At 37.2% G+C, this 15,202-nt stretch overlaps 2 protein-coding genes across 4 annotated transcripts in view; both read right to left on the reverse strand.

The window, feature by feature from the left end:
* The window catches only part of su(Hw) (suppressor of Hairy wing), a 27,960-nt gene extending 19,235 nt beyond the window's left edge, over window positions 1-8,725 (reverse strand). For all 3 annotated transcript variants that reach the window (XM_071594730.1, XM_071594732.1, XM_071594733.1), the window contains exons 1-4: window positions 8,559-8,725; window positions 7,810-7,910; window positions 5,163-5,331; window positions 1,750-1,868 (exon numbers count right to left, since the gene is read on the reverse strand). In XM_071594730.1, coding sequence (XP_071450831.1) covers window positions 1,750-1,868; window positions 5,163-5,331; window positions 7,810-7,910; window positions 8,559-8,679 — 510 coding nt within the window. In that variant the 5' untranslated portion in view covers window positions 8,680-8,725. The remainder of the gene's footprint in view (window positions 1-1,749; window positions 1,869-5,162; window positions 5,332-7,809; window positions 7,911-8,558) is intronic.
* On the reverse strand, window positions 8,717-15,053 carry LOC139696518 (uncharacterized). Its single transcript, XM_071595308.1, has 7 exons — window positions 14,940-15,053; window positions 14,436-14,501; window positions 14,137-14,211; window positions 12,119-12,439; window positions 10,598-10,791; window positions 8,914-9,093; window positions 8,717-8,818 (listed from the first exon to the last, which is right to left on the reverse strand). Exons 2-7 carry the CDS (start codon window positions 14,458-14,460, stop codon window positions 8,717-8,719), a joined length of 897 nt encoding a protein of 298 aa, XP_071451409.1. The 5' UTR covers window positions 14,461-14,501; window positions 14,940-15,053.
* Window positions 15,054-15,202: the final 149 nt, after the last annotated feature.

Genomic DNA, 15,202 nt, shown 5'->3' on the forward strand with positions numbered 1-15,202 from the left:
TTAGAAAGTTTGAGGTTTTGGCCTTCTTCAGGTCAGACTATTCATATATACAAGCATATTCATTCACATGGATATCCATATAAGTAAAAGGGATAGGAACACACATGAAGGACAAACACAGGAGAAGTGGGGAAGGTGAAAACGAGCAGATCAAAAGCGCAAAAAAATTTACTCGACTGGGACTTGAAACATGGCTCTTTTGACCTGCCGGGCCAATGCTCTAACCAAGATCATATAACACATGTAGTATTGTAAGTAACATTGTTTCTTCAAATATTATAGTAAGTCAAGGAGTTACTATATAATGTCCAAGGCACATCTTTTTGCCTTAAGATTTACGATGATAATTATGAGCCCCAATTGTGGCAGTCACTGATTAAGTGCTGTTATATGTGTGGAAAATTAATAATGCATCCATGTTTCAAGACCAAGTGCATAAAGTTTCCAAATCACTAGTTTGCCCGTAATTTTCAGGTGTTGAATGGAATCCTGAGATGAGTACTGCACTGAACAAGAATCTTGGTATGATGAGGAGTAATAATGCACGAATGTTGGCCATTAAATACGAGGGTCATCCGGAAAGTAGTACCCGTTCGTGAAATAAAGACACAAAAGTAAATATTAACAAACATAAAAAATTTTATTTGAAAGAGGATACTTTAAACTACTTCTCAACATAATCTCCAAGCAAATTAAGGCATTTGTCATAACGTGTGACAAGTTTCTGTATTCCTGCTGCATAGTCCTTCGCCGCCAGCTCATTGAGATACGCGAGGGACCCATCTTGCACAAATTTTTGCATAATGCAGATGGTGTTTAACAATTTCATGAACAATTGTTCGAGAAACATTGGGAAAATGCTCACAGATGTCATCAATTGTGACGCGCCGATCGTTCCTCACGAATTCGTCAACTGAGCTCACCAGTTGGTCTGTAATGACAGACGGTCTCCCCGAACGCTCATCGTCGTGTGTGTTCCCCCTCCCCATGTTGAAGTTGCGACACCACCGCCGAACAGACGACTCGTCCATTACATTGTCTCCATACACCTCCTTTAATTGGCGATGAATATCACATGGGCGAACGTTTCTTGCATTGAGGAATTTAATCACTGCCCTCACTTCACAACTGGCGGCGTTCTCAATTTTTTTAAACATTGTAAACAATCACAGAAACAACACAGGCAATGCTAGCGTCACGCAACTTGGCTCAGAGAAGGCAGACAAGCCACTGAAGCTATCTGACCTCGTCCAGCGGCTACTCGCGTCGTCAGCACTTCATGCGGCACGAACGGGTACTACTTTCCGGATGACCCTCGTATTACAAGTGATTTAATATTCATGTAAACTGAGAAATCATAAAAATGCACGCATAATTGACAGCTACGTATTTTCCATTGCCTTGGTCTGGTCTTGGTTCACAATTTCTGGGCATACCCTAAAAGGCTTTCCTTGGCTTGCTAGTTTTCCTAGTTATGAGCACTCAATGTAGCAAGTGATTCCTTGGGTTGTGCAAACACCTTTTTATCAAGATTCCATTGCATGTCATATGTTTTACTGCACACTTGCACGCAATGTGTTCCTTAAGACAAGGTGTGCATATTAATAAGATAACAGAGACATGTTTAACTAGACGTACAAAGAACTCTGGATGAAATTGTAAAAGTCACACACACAGTAAATTTGACAATTATTATATATTTTCCATCGATAAAGAAGGCATTAAAATGAAATTGCATATTTGACATACCTGACATGGATATGTGGGTTTGGGGTTGCCATCACAGCCTGTTTGGACAATATGCCTCTCAAGATGATATTTCCTGCTAAACTGCTTTTTACAGCGGACACATGAATAAGGCTTGAGGCCTTAAACAGTTAAAAGAAATGAAAAAAAATATTAAAAATAGAAACATGATAAATGTTCAGAGGCTAAGTCAATTAAGTTGTTACAAAAATACCTAATGACCATTGCGCATTTAAATGGAACAACCAAACATGAAGTAAGTCATTAGTAAAATCGTTTAGCATCACAATGCATGGAAGTCTCACATCTGGATGTATAATGTCCATTTTGCATTAATGCATGATTAAACTAAGGATGTAACATAAAAATCATATTCAACACAAATTGGCATAAAAACGTCCCTAATGCCATATGGATCCAGCCAGAGAGCATGGTGGGGAACTTTTAACTTGTGGCCATTGAACACATTGGTGCCAGTAAAAGAAACGCCGCCAAAAATACTGGTCCAGGGATTCATCACTCTGATTTTACACCTATCAGCAAAGCAACCAATATACGAGGTCTGATCCATAAAGTGTGATCATCAACTTTTCACTAACAATAACTTATCAAGGAAAAATGTTAATTTACTTTATTTTTAGCATGATTAATTTGACTCTAGCATAGCATCAGCAGCAGCCGTTACAAGTTATAAAGTAGCCCAATGACGTTCTCTTCACGTCATGCAATGGGTTGGCATAAGAGAGAAACTTTTAAATGCCATCCTCCTTTGATATGTTAAAAAATTTGGGATTGAAGAGGGAGTGTTTTACCATCAGGATGAATTCAGCTAATGTAATAAAGTGTACAGGAATTTTTCTACTGAGCACATCATGGCCTATATGAAATTCCATTGAAACTCCTGAACACAAGTCTCATTTCTCATGTCTATGACTACTACCACTTCCTGAAAATCCTCAAAAATACCAAAACTCGACCAATATAAATGTCCTCATGGCCATGGTAGTCCACGAGGCTCCATCAATCTCCCATGGTGCATGCTTGAATTCATTATTCCACTGTCTGTCTGACCAAACTCTCTCAAAAGTCAAATCACTATTTTCCTTACTAAATTGACTGAATTAATTCTCAAGAAACGACTTCTTCTTCAACGATGACACCTATCAGCATATCAAAGCAAGAGAAATGGGAATCAGGGGACGTACTCAGGAGTTTCTGGGTTTGAGGCTATCGACATATTTTGAGGTCATAGAGGGAATGCATAGCCCAAACTTGCTACTTAAAGAGTTTTAAGTCATCCAAAAGACTCTGCAGCTGACCAATTGAGAATGATGGCCACAAGGCAGTCAAATTAGCCAACTGATTTATTTGACGAGCTGCAGATGCCCGTGTGAATCTTTCAGAGAGTAAATATTGAATGACAGAGCAGCGGTGAAACTGGTAAAACATTTTAATCATGTGATAAGAAGTTGGAGTAGAATACTACCTTGATCAAAAATTTCCCGGAATTTATTCAGAAAATTAAAAATACAAGTTTATTCATCTAAATCTATATTGTCCCCTTCAAAGTAATCCCCATCGACTGCAACACACTTATGCCAGCGCTTGATCCAATCCTCGAAACATTTTTTATATTCGGTTTTCGGTATGTCCATCAGTGCTTCCTGCGATTTTTCCATTACTTCCTCTCGGCTGCTAAAACGCGTTCCCCGTAATGGTTTTTTAACTCGATTGAACAGAAAGAAGTCACAGGGAGCCAAATCAGGTGAATTCGGTGGCTGTTGGATGGTATTTGTTGCATTTTTCATCAAAAAATTACGAATAATGATAGCACTGTGCGACGGTGCGTTATCATGGTGCAAAATCCACGAGTTTTCTGCCCACATTTCTGGTCTCTTTCGGCGAATTGCTTCACGCAAACGTCTCATAACGCCCAAATAATACTCTTTGTTTACTGTCTGGCCTTCTGGCAAAAATTCATGATGCACTACACCGTTGTAATCCATGAAAACCGTCAGCATTGCCTTCTTTTTTGACTGAAAACGACGTGGTTTTTTTGGTCTCGGCTCATTTGGTGAACGCCATTCACTTGCCTGATGTCTGGATTGCGTGTCGTACTCATAAACCCACGTCTCGTCTCCAGTAATGATCCTTTTGATGAATGTGGGATCGGATTCAGCCTCGCAAATCATGTCTTTTGCGACGTCAACACGGTCTCTTTTTTGCATGAAATTGAGGTCTTTTGGCATGCTACACGACGGAAACCCAAATCATTAACCACAATGTCTTGGGCGGATCCATAGGCAATGTTCAAGTCCTCCGCTATTTCTCTGATGGTTAATTTGCGGTTATTGACCAACATTTCTTTTACTTTATCAATTTTTTCACCGACTTTCGATGTCGATGGTCTGCCACTGCGTTCATCATCTTCGATTGACTCACGACCACTTCTGAACCGCTCGTGCCACTGGTAAACGACCGTTTTTTTTAGAGAATCGTTGCCGAAACACTTTTCCAACATTTCCAACATCCGTGCACCACTAAATCCGTTTTTTACGCAAAATTTAATACAAGTTCGTTGTTGCAAATTTAAATCCATTTCTGAAATTGTAAAAAATCGCCAACACACACAGAGATAGATGTACTCTTGGCTCGTAACTTTTGCAAATGTCAAGTTATGACACTAAGATTTAAAGGGAATATCAACAACAGATGTACCAATTTAACAAATAAAACAGAACTCAAATCGGAACGATGGGAGCGCCACACGGTGGTTATTCCGGGAACTTTTTGATCAAGGTAGTATGTATATGTCATTGTAATTTATGCACTATTTAAAAATGAGTACCAATATATTAACTGTGAAGGAAGAGTGCTTTGACGTATGTTCAAAATAAAATTCATATTTATGTCCAAAAAATTGATAAATTACATTTTAACTGCACAAGTACAAATTCAATCCCTAGAAAAACACTTCCAGATTAGAGTTAATCCAGATTAGAGTTAAAGTTTTAGCTCAAAATAGTACAAAACTAGGCATAACAAGTGTTAAAACACATTTTAACATAAAATGTTGTACTCTTGTAAACATATTACATATTAATCTAGATGAGAGATAAATTGATAATGAGCTTATGATATCATTTTGTATCAATTACTTCAATTAATATCTCAAGTCAATCAAGAAAATATCTAACATTATTATAATGGATTTGATAATAGCAGTAGCACATGAAGTGTTCTTTCTGTTTAATTGATAAAAAAAGTAATATAATATTTTATCAATGAAAAAAAAATGAAATCCTTTAATAGGAAAATATTATCAAGTCTGGAAATGGGGATGAGCACAAGAGCCAATAAAAAAACCCATCAGCCCAAGAAGCGATGACAACTGGACACAGTAAGCACGTACTCACCTGTGTGTGTGTACATGTGCCTCGCTAGGGAGCCCTTGTCTGGGCACCTTGCATCGCACTCGGGACAAGCGTGCGTCTCGCCCTGGAGATGAATCACACGCCTGTGGCGGTCAAGACTGGCTCGCAGTTTGAAGTGCTTCCCGCAATCATCACATTCAAACTCACCACCCTTCAGAATGCACGCACGATGACAATGAAAGATGAGAGAAATGGAGCACATGAAAGAGGGGGCTGGAAACAAGAGATTCACGCGAGAGCAATTGCGTATTTGTAATAAGTTGGCTAATACCCTTCTAATTATAATATTTGAGATTTTCCTTTGGGAGAGTGATTAAATTTACAGGAAAAATAAAAAAAATGGAATAAAAGTAAGAAAAAAACATGGGGTTTCACATTTTTCTCATTTTGTTTTACATCCAGCACTATCAGTTTACAGATTCACCTCACTGAAACACATTGAACGTATACTACAAATTCACATGTTGTTAAGGAACCAAATTAATGAGTTAAACTTCACATGATACCCAAGGAATAATGCTATTAGGTTGTTTCTGAGCGTGAGCATTATGTGAAAGTGTCCCTGATCAGACTCACTGGCCTCCGACTCAACCTCTTGCAAATGCTTACGCATGCTGTCAGTCATCCCAGTCATTAATAACAATAATATTTATTAGTCCAAGGACTTGACAAAATCAAATATAGGACAAGTCAAGGAACAAACAATCAGCTGTTTTAGAGTTCCAAAGACTCCAGAAACTCTTCCACACTATAATAGCATTTATCTATCAGAAAATGCTTGAGATATTTCTTTAATGTACACCTAGAAGGAGCAGATTTTATGCCTGGCGGCAGAGAGTTGAAAATTTTGCTGGCCACAGGAATGGGACTCTTATTAAACATAGTAGAAGAGAGGCAGAATAAATGAACATCAACAATGCCAAGTATTATGCCCATGTACTTGAGCATTAGTGACTTGTTTCATATTTTCCTTAACATACATACATAAGTAATAAATATACAGACAAGGTAAAGTTAGAAAATTCAATGCTTTTTCAATTCATTCTCAATGCTTTTTAGCAATTTTCATGCATATCAAACAATGACAATTTATTACATCATAAATTATTCGAATTGTTAAATAATTGACTAACTGAATCAGAGTTTTCCCTGCTAAACTCCTTGTTATTTTGATATTTTTTGCTAATAGTGATACCATGAGCTTTCAGGAATGACATTTATATTTATGGCATCATTTAAGATGTGCAAAGCAGTGTTTCTTCCAAAAAATTGAAATTTTAATGATTCTTAAATGACAAATCATCAAACTTGTTAATTTTTTTTTTGCAAGGACATTCTTATCTAGTTAACAATTGATCAAGTGTAATAACATGAGATTCGGGGAAGAGCAGATATTTGTGTATTAAACACATGGTATTGTAAAGTAGCATCATTCTTACAAAGCTAAATTAAATGTTTAAAGCTAAAAATACAAGCATTTTGCCAGAGACAGATAATGCACCATAGTTCATCAAAGTCGGCCAATGCACCAATTTCAGAGTGTACTGTACATTTAGCAAAGGACTCTTTTAAAAGCGACTGTCTCAAGCAGTTTCATTGAATAGTCAGCCAATTTGAAATACGGCAACAATTAACAAAATATGATACACGTGTCATTTCCAAAAGGCAGCTAAATATTATATATATATGCTTTTTCAGTTCAGATTCTGATATAATACCATATTAAAATTATAGGGGAGGGTGACAAGGGATTCTTTTCCAATAATTTAAAGAGTAAATGAATCTTGATCAACATGAACATAATGAATCATTAACAAAACATCTTTTTTTGCTTTCCCTGTAGCTTTTTTCTCTCAACATTAAAAATTTACGAATAATTCCTTTAGTTATACAACCCTTATCATAATTGCAACTTGCAGTTATAGTCCCTTTAAAATCATGCAATTTGAGAGTCAACTAATTTCATAAATCTTCATACAATTTATATCTAAGCTAAATTTGAGGTCAAATATCTGAATACACTTCATGAATAAACCTAACTCCTCAAACCTGTACATCACATTTTGTAAGTAGGAGAAGAGGAGAGACTATTCCCTTTTGAGAAAACGCCACACATTTAAAGCAATATTTTCATATGGCATTCATAAGAATAATTAATAATCACCTGATGAATACATTAAAGGCTCAGCAGTAACCAGCCTCAAACATGATTTTTAATGACAGCAATGAAACTAACTTTGTGAATGCCACAGTGAATATTAATTGCAACAACCTAGGTTTCAAGGCATTATGTCATCGTCACGTTAAGATTTTGAATATACCATTAGTTCATTATGAAGTGGTTCAATAGGAGAGCCAACCGCCAAGACTACTAAATGACTGTCACTTTAAGTTGGGGATAATTATTATCAATTACTCCCTAATACTGTAATCAACTTTTGCACCACCAAAGGCTGCATGCCACATGGAAAGCAAACAGAGAACCTGAGAGCATTTAGTCTTGCAACCTACATGCTGCTGAGCATTGATTTCCATTGTATAGTTCCGGTAGCCTATTCCCCTCTCATGTTTAGGCCTCATACCGTGACGTTTCACCATTGCTGGCCTACCCAAAACAATCACAACTCACCGAATGTGCTGTCTCCAAGTCCTCTCCACAGCAGTGGCATTTTCCAGGAGCAGTGGCAGACGTCTCATCAATTAGCTCATTCACTTTGATCAACATCACATCTGGAATAAGAAAATATTCCCCATTACACCACACAGTCACAGCTCATTATTTCAATCCCAATCAATTAAAAATAACTAGTTACTCGTTGAAAATGCAGTGCCTGACCATTAGCATTGAAATATTCATGCTATGAATTAGCAAAGGTGAATTAAAATGTATCTCAAATAACAATGAAAGCCATGATGCACAAGCATAATGCCTGTTTTTTTTTATTTTCCCCATTACATTGCATAAGATTTCACATTTTCTCGGCATCAGAGAAAAAAATTCAGATGCTGTCCATATTGAATGAATAACATCTGAAAATTACAGCAAATAAAGGAGTTAATTATTCTTCGGGTAAAAGTTAGATCAGTCTTGTAAGATTCAGCATCAGTCACATACTCTTGACCATAGACAGAGGGATAAGATTCAAAAAAGAAGAATTAAAAACTAAGAATTTCACCCAGGTGACCCCACCCACCTTAATGGCAAAATATTAATACATTGAGTAAAAATATCAAATGAATATGCACAATCAATAAAGGACAATTTTAAAATGATTCGACATTTTATAGCAATTAATCTCATTTCAAGCCAGCTCATATTGAAATCAAAAGAATGTGGCACCCCCAGCACTTGACAATGGAGAAGGCGAGCCAACTTACCCTTCATTTTCTCCCTCAAAGACTTCTCTGTGCCCTGCCCCCCTTCACTCAACTCCCCGTCATCCTCCATGTTCTCCAGGTCGCTGAGCGTCAACCCCTCGTCATCCTCAGAGTCATCCATGTCCCCAAAATCGTCTGGGTCATCCTCCTCCTCCTTCTCACTCTCCACTGCCACCCTGGCACCCCTCCTCCTGCCCCTTCTCGGGAACCGCCCCCCCACGTCTCCACTGCCCTTCTCCGCCAACTCTCCCCCTTTCTTCCTCCGGGCATCCACAAACCCAAATGTGTCCAGCTTTCCCTGAACGCTCGTCCTTCCACCACTGCCCATTGCCTTCTTCCTCCCCCCTGCCATCACCTCATCGCCCCCCTCCTCTCTGGCCCCTTTCACCTTGGACATGTACTTATCAATCAAGGTGACCCTCTTGCCGACACCCACAGCACCATTCACCACAGGACTCGCTCCTGGTTTCTTTATCTTCATTATAACTGGAGGACCCTCTGCGTCCAAACAAAACTTAAGGTGGCGCTTGAAACCCTGCAAGGAAAAGGCACAAACAAGGACCACATGATTCATAACAGTCATTTTAAGAGGTGACGAGACATTATGCAACATTTTAAACCTTACAGATTACTCTACAAAAAATGAAATTTAACTTGGTGATGTGATCCTTTACCTTGGATATAAATTTAGCCTTTGTTTTAATTTAGAATTTAATTTTATTTGACAACAAATCCATAGTTAACCATGTACGCCCACAGTGGACTTCTAAACAAGATATAAAAACAACCAAGACAAAGGTTGGTATTTTGTGACTATCTAAAACACACTTAAGATAAGAATCATGCTTCTTATCACCTGGTAACAGGCAAACGCATTACCCCATCATGAACGAAGCCTGTAAATTTTAATTCGTATGGCACTGAAACTACTTTGCAGTAATGCCTGACCAGGCCAAATACCCAAAGAAAGAGATGTTTCCCATCTCATTTATATTTTTAATTTATATTATTCAAACATCCTCACATAAAAAATATCTTTATTAACATACACGAAGAGTTTATAAATTATGATTTGCAACATTTTAATTAAGGATTTCAAATAACTACCTGGAAACACAGACACAAGTACAATTAGTAGTGATAGTGCTTGGCATTTGTTCACTTTTGCAAGGGAGGCTAATCGATTGGAGGCAAAGAATGAAATCAAAGCACCACTTTTAATTACTAAGAAATGGATCCTAACACAACTGACGTGATCATGAGCAATATATTATTGCCCCAGGAAGGAAAAGAGAAACAGCTCTAAAGTATAAAGTCAAATAAGAAATTATACACTGATTTCTTTGACATGGATACACTGCAAAACCTTCAAACATATGACCCTAAGCAATACATTATTGACAGTAAGAAGATACCCTGCTATTACAAGTATGGGTTTAAGATAGACAATTGAATCGTTTCATTCATAACATCCTGGAATCAGGGAAAGGGAATACAAAAGAGGTCAAATGTTCGGCACAAGGGAAAATTGGCAAGAAACATTCTCACAGACTGGGAGAACACATTGAACAGCTGTTTCATAGCAAAAGCAAAAAATTGCATTAACTGCTGACAACAGCCCTAAACATGTGCCTCAAAAGGGGCAGAAAATTTAGGATGGAATTCTGATAGCAAGAAGTTTGATTCACATGGAACTCATTGCCATGAATTATGGATTGACCACATAAATTTTGAATTAACTGGTTTCCACTCTATATAAGTCATGTATGTGTGCACTTTAACAAATGTATATCCACATGCAAGTGGAAACTCATATTTGTGCACACATTTGCTTTGTGCTACTAATACTCAAGACAATATCGATGTAACCATCTTAAATTGAGTAAAGATAATTATAATCCCTAGCACTGCACTTTTATACCCCTTGAAAATCAAGGTGCCCCATCAAATCTGGGCTCCTCTTTGTGTGGGAAGCGACCACAGTTGCCCTGGTGCATCTACTGCCATGCAGCGAAGGAAGCGGAAGAAATAACACTCACCGATGAATTACTGAATGTTCTCTGACAGGAGTCACACTTGAGGTCGCCAGGGTAAGTCAGATTTGGACCAGTTGCTGCCTCAGCAGCCTCTTCCAATGAACTCTCAGCTTCTTTGATGGGCTGTGCTCTTTTCCCAGGTCCTCGAGCAGTCTTGGGACCTTCACAGTTCGCCCAAATGATGTTTTCATAAACTCCTGGGAAAGAGGACAATCTGGCCCATCATACATCTTTCACTTTTAAATTTTCCTGTCTTGGATAAATTGATCACATCAAAAATTAAAAAAATACAGAACACCAGGCCCTAATTTAGTATTGCTCCTCAAAGAACTACAGAATGGAGAAGGCTGAATGCATCAGAATGACTCATAGCATTTGCCAACAAAGTGATTTGGTCAAGGTTTAACTTTTAGGTGGCTCCTCTTTGGGAAAATACAATATGAAAACTTAATACTGTCCCATTGAGAGTTTGCTATGATGAATATTATGTCCACACCTCATATAGCATGATTCCTTGGGGATCATTACAACTCTAAGGGAAAGCATTGAAAATGCAACCAGATGGCCATGTGTCACCTTCCATAATATTTCTCAATCTACGATCTAAATAATACATTACTTTGTGGGCTAGATGATAAACCATAAGTGCTATTCCTCTATGATTTTTGAGTTAATAGTATATTTATTTACCTCTTGGGATAATTCTCATATCCTTGTAACATATTACTTTTTGAAAATTCATTTTAAAATTGTCCAATTTGTATGTGTTGAAATTGCTCCTTCTACACATGAGCCGACTGATACGAAACAGTGTATTTTTGGGATATTTATCATTGGGCAAATATAGAATGTATTTTTATTTGCCTCTCACTATTCTCTCACAGATGTGGTCCATATTATTTCATTTTGAAGTTATTGATGATTATAATTTTGTTTTAAACTTAATGCATGCACCATTTTTATTTACACTGATCATCAATTAATGTAATAGGAGTTTATCAAATGTAAGTCATAGGATGTCATTGTGAGGAGAGAGAAGTTCTAAGGACATGAATTAAATGAATGACATTTAGGGGAGATAAATTACTGGGGTAGAAGTGGGTTTACACCAAATTAATACATCAGTTGTACAGAAATAAAGATGCATAAAACTAAATGTTCTGGATTGTATGATATTATACCCATTTCATGAATTTTTTCATGATAGTACTTCCTTCATTTCAATCGTAAATAAGTCAAATTATACTCATTTCCCACATTTCCTTTGAAAATGTTATTAATATTTATGAACACGACACAGTAGTGGAAAGGTAATGTATTTTCAAATTGTACAGAGTAAAGCAAGAAAAATAGTATCCAACTTTCAATGAAAGGCTCAATTATCCAATGCGATGACCGTATGAAATATGCTATGGTACTGTAGCCCATAGCGCAAGTGTGATCATAGGGAGATAAACCCTTCAGAGATCCTTTCTTTGCGTTACAGCACAAGATACAATGACGTGGGAAGCAAACCACACATACCATTGACACCGCTGTCAGCTTTCTTGCCACCACTGCTCACTTCCCCCTTGGGCCCCCCCCCTCCATCATCCTTGCCGCTCCCCACCTTCCCCACGGCTTCACTGTTGGCCTTCTTTGGTCCTGGCTTCCGGCCCCTCTTCTTTGCTGGTGGAGCTCCTCCATCACTCTCCGTGACAGCAGGTGGGTCGGGAACTGCCGGCACTGGCTCCTGGACTGGCTGCTTTTTAGTTGTGCGTGGCATCGGTTTGAAGTGATCAATCAGAGTCCTCTTACTCTTACTGGCCTCTTTCGCAACTTCAGCAGCAGATGCGTTCTCAGTGTCTGCAAAAATGTGTAAAACAACATCAGGAGGGTTGACTGACTACAGTCATAAATGTATCAAAATAATCAAGAAATAATGGGAAAATAACAAACAAGTTTATTTTCCTAAGACAATGGATTTTCCTGATTGAACCATTGCTAATTTCACACAATTGGCAACTGAAAATCACCTTAATGTGAGTGATGATGAAAATTCACTTCACAAGCTGTAGGCATGTAATTTGGAAAAATAAAGTATTTGAAGAAAGAAACCTATATATTCGATATTATATACCACCAAGTAACAGCCAATTGTAATATATACTGGTAATTGTTACATTAAAAGATGAGATTGTCTTTACAATACCATTTGACAGGAAGTCGCATAGTAAACTCAACTAGGGACAATTAACAACACAGGCATAATCACACACAATGGCACTGCACTCTTTTTCTTTCAGACTTGGCCAGATCCCTTCTTCCTTTGATGCCATTATATTATTGTTACAATGTCTCCAATCTCCCTTCCAAATACCAAATCATAGGTGTCACTTCATTCTGCAAACACTTTCAAAACTTAAAATTATTAAGGTTGAGCATCAGTCACCATATGCAACACAGTACACATTGAATCATTTTAAATTTAATGCCAGGCCTGAAAAACAGCTTAATTTAATTCTGGAACAAACTCACTTTAATATTTCCATTTTAATCAAAGCATTGGGCAAAGATAGCATTTGAATTTTTATTGTAATTTGAAATTATGGCACCCATCAATACCGAAACTATACCACGGATTAATAAAGAAAATTGTAATGAAAAATATACAAAATAAAAAATGAACTCAGCAAAAAGAAATCACACTTTGTTACCGAGCATATTATGCATAACAACAATCACTTTCAACTTTCATTCTAGAGATGGGGAAATTAAACTGAGCAAAAGTCCAATATCTTGCTTGAAAAATTCACAATGAATAATTGGAGTAGAGAGATATTGACGGAAGTGTGGCCGATTGAAAATGATGTCACTTAATACGGAGGTTAAGATACATATGAGTGAATTCCACCAGTTCCTTGGTTTTTTATAAGAGCCATTGGAAGAAAATTAACGACAGTGACCTGAGGATGTCAGACCTTTCTTGCATTGAGAAAAAATGCACGCCTAACTCATTGATTCACTTCACGATTTAAATGTTCACACATGAAACTCATAGTTAGGCAGTACTTTAAGATAATTAACTACAGCTATACTGCTTGCTTCTGCATTGCATTCCAGGCAACACTTCCACAGAAAAGTACCAAAGCACCATCCAACTGGAAGTTTATTCATCGATCTTCTAAGATAACCGATAAAAGAGCAATCCTGAAATATCTTCATACATTACTATATGCAAAATAATCCTGATTGTCCCCCAGAGTTCGGCTAATTTAATAAAGCAAATACATTCTGATCACACAGTATTTAAATCACAGAAGTATTTCTCAAGAGATTCAAATCGTCGTCATCTCCTCAGTAGGTTGTCACCTATGAGAAAGTCATAACATGAGCGTGAATCGGTAATGTTTTTTCTACCTTTGTAATGTTAATAAAATTTTCAACACTACCGAAGCCCGTACTACAGAATCTAATAATTCCAATTTCCACTGCTATGCTTAAATGATAAAAGGTCCACAGGGAAATTATTACAAGCCATAAAGTACAATTGTATAACTTACTGTTTGCCTTATTTCTCGGCGATGATCTAGTTGGAGATAGCAACGCTTTTCCAACAGAACTACTTCTCTTTTCGCCTGTAACACAATCAATTCATTTTAGTTTTGATTTGCTATAAAAAGTCACATAACCGTACATATAATCGTGTATTTATGGTTGGTATAGTCAATAATCAGCGTTTAGATAGAAGGCAAAGCAAAAGAAAACACTAAGCACATAAAACGTTAACTCAGATAAATGGCAGCATCTTAAGAGATTCAATAATAAAATCATAAAATTAAAAAAGTAGTCTTGGCTTTACCGGGCATTTTCCTCTTTTCCGCCATCGTCTGTTTTATCAAAACAAAAGTCTCACAATATCAAAACTCTGAAAAAAAACAAAGCAAAATAAAAATAAAACATATATATTTAAATATTAACTTATTACCAAATCATTCCAATACAATAACTTATATATCACTGCTGTTTGAAACTTTGTCAAATAAAACGTTCAACTATAATTCAGCTGAAAAATTACACAAAATCCGCATGCCCACAACCCAACCATGCACGCATGTAATGGTAGCTGCATAATTTACGTCATAGAAATGGCTCGTATTCAACAAGACGAAACATTGTAATTCTGTGATTATTTGAAAGGAGATCATTCGTACAACTCTTACAAAAGGAATTTCACTATATTGGCATCAATTGCCGCCAACAAAAAAGGGCGTCTCTATTACTGCTAACGTTCGTTGCGATCAACACCAATCACTAGTACGTTTCCGAAACTTAGTATTGGGCAAGAAGAAATTTTTATATATACCTGGGGTAAAAACGTAAACCACTAATCATACTTCAGAACGGCCTATAAAGATGCAGTATAAATATTGTGGACCGTTATCAAAGCCCCTGAAATGTCGTCAACCTACGCGTCGCCTCTAACACTGTCAAGGACTACTTCCCAGGCGCAGAAATACGGAGCACCTACAGCTATTTTAGTGTATTCCTACACCCGAAACAAAAGACTGTAGATAAATCATTAAAAGGGGCATAAGTTGTGTATAAGTGCGATTTCTCAATTTCACA

This window comes from Hetaerina americana, unplaced genomic scaffold (genome assembly GCF_022747635.1).
Source record: "Hetaerina americana unplaced genomic scaffold, ioHetAmer1.1.p SCAF_7, whole genome shotgun sequence".
Lineage (NCBI taxonomy): Eukaryota > Metazoa > Arthropoda > Insecta > Odonata > Calopterygidae > Hetaerina > Hetaerina americana.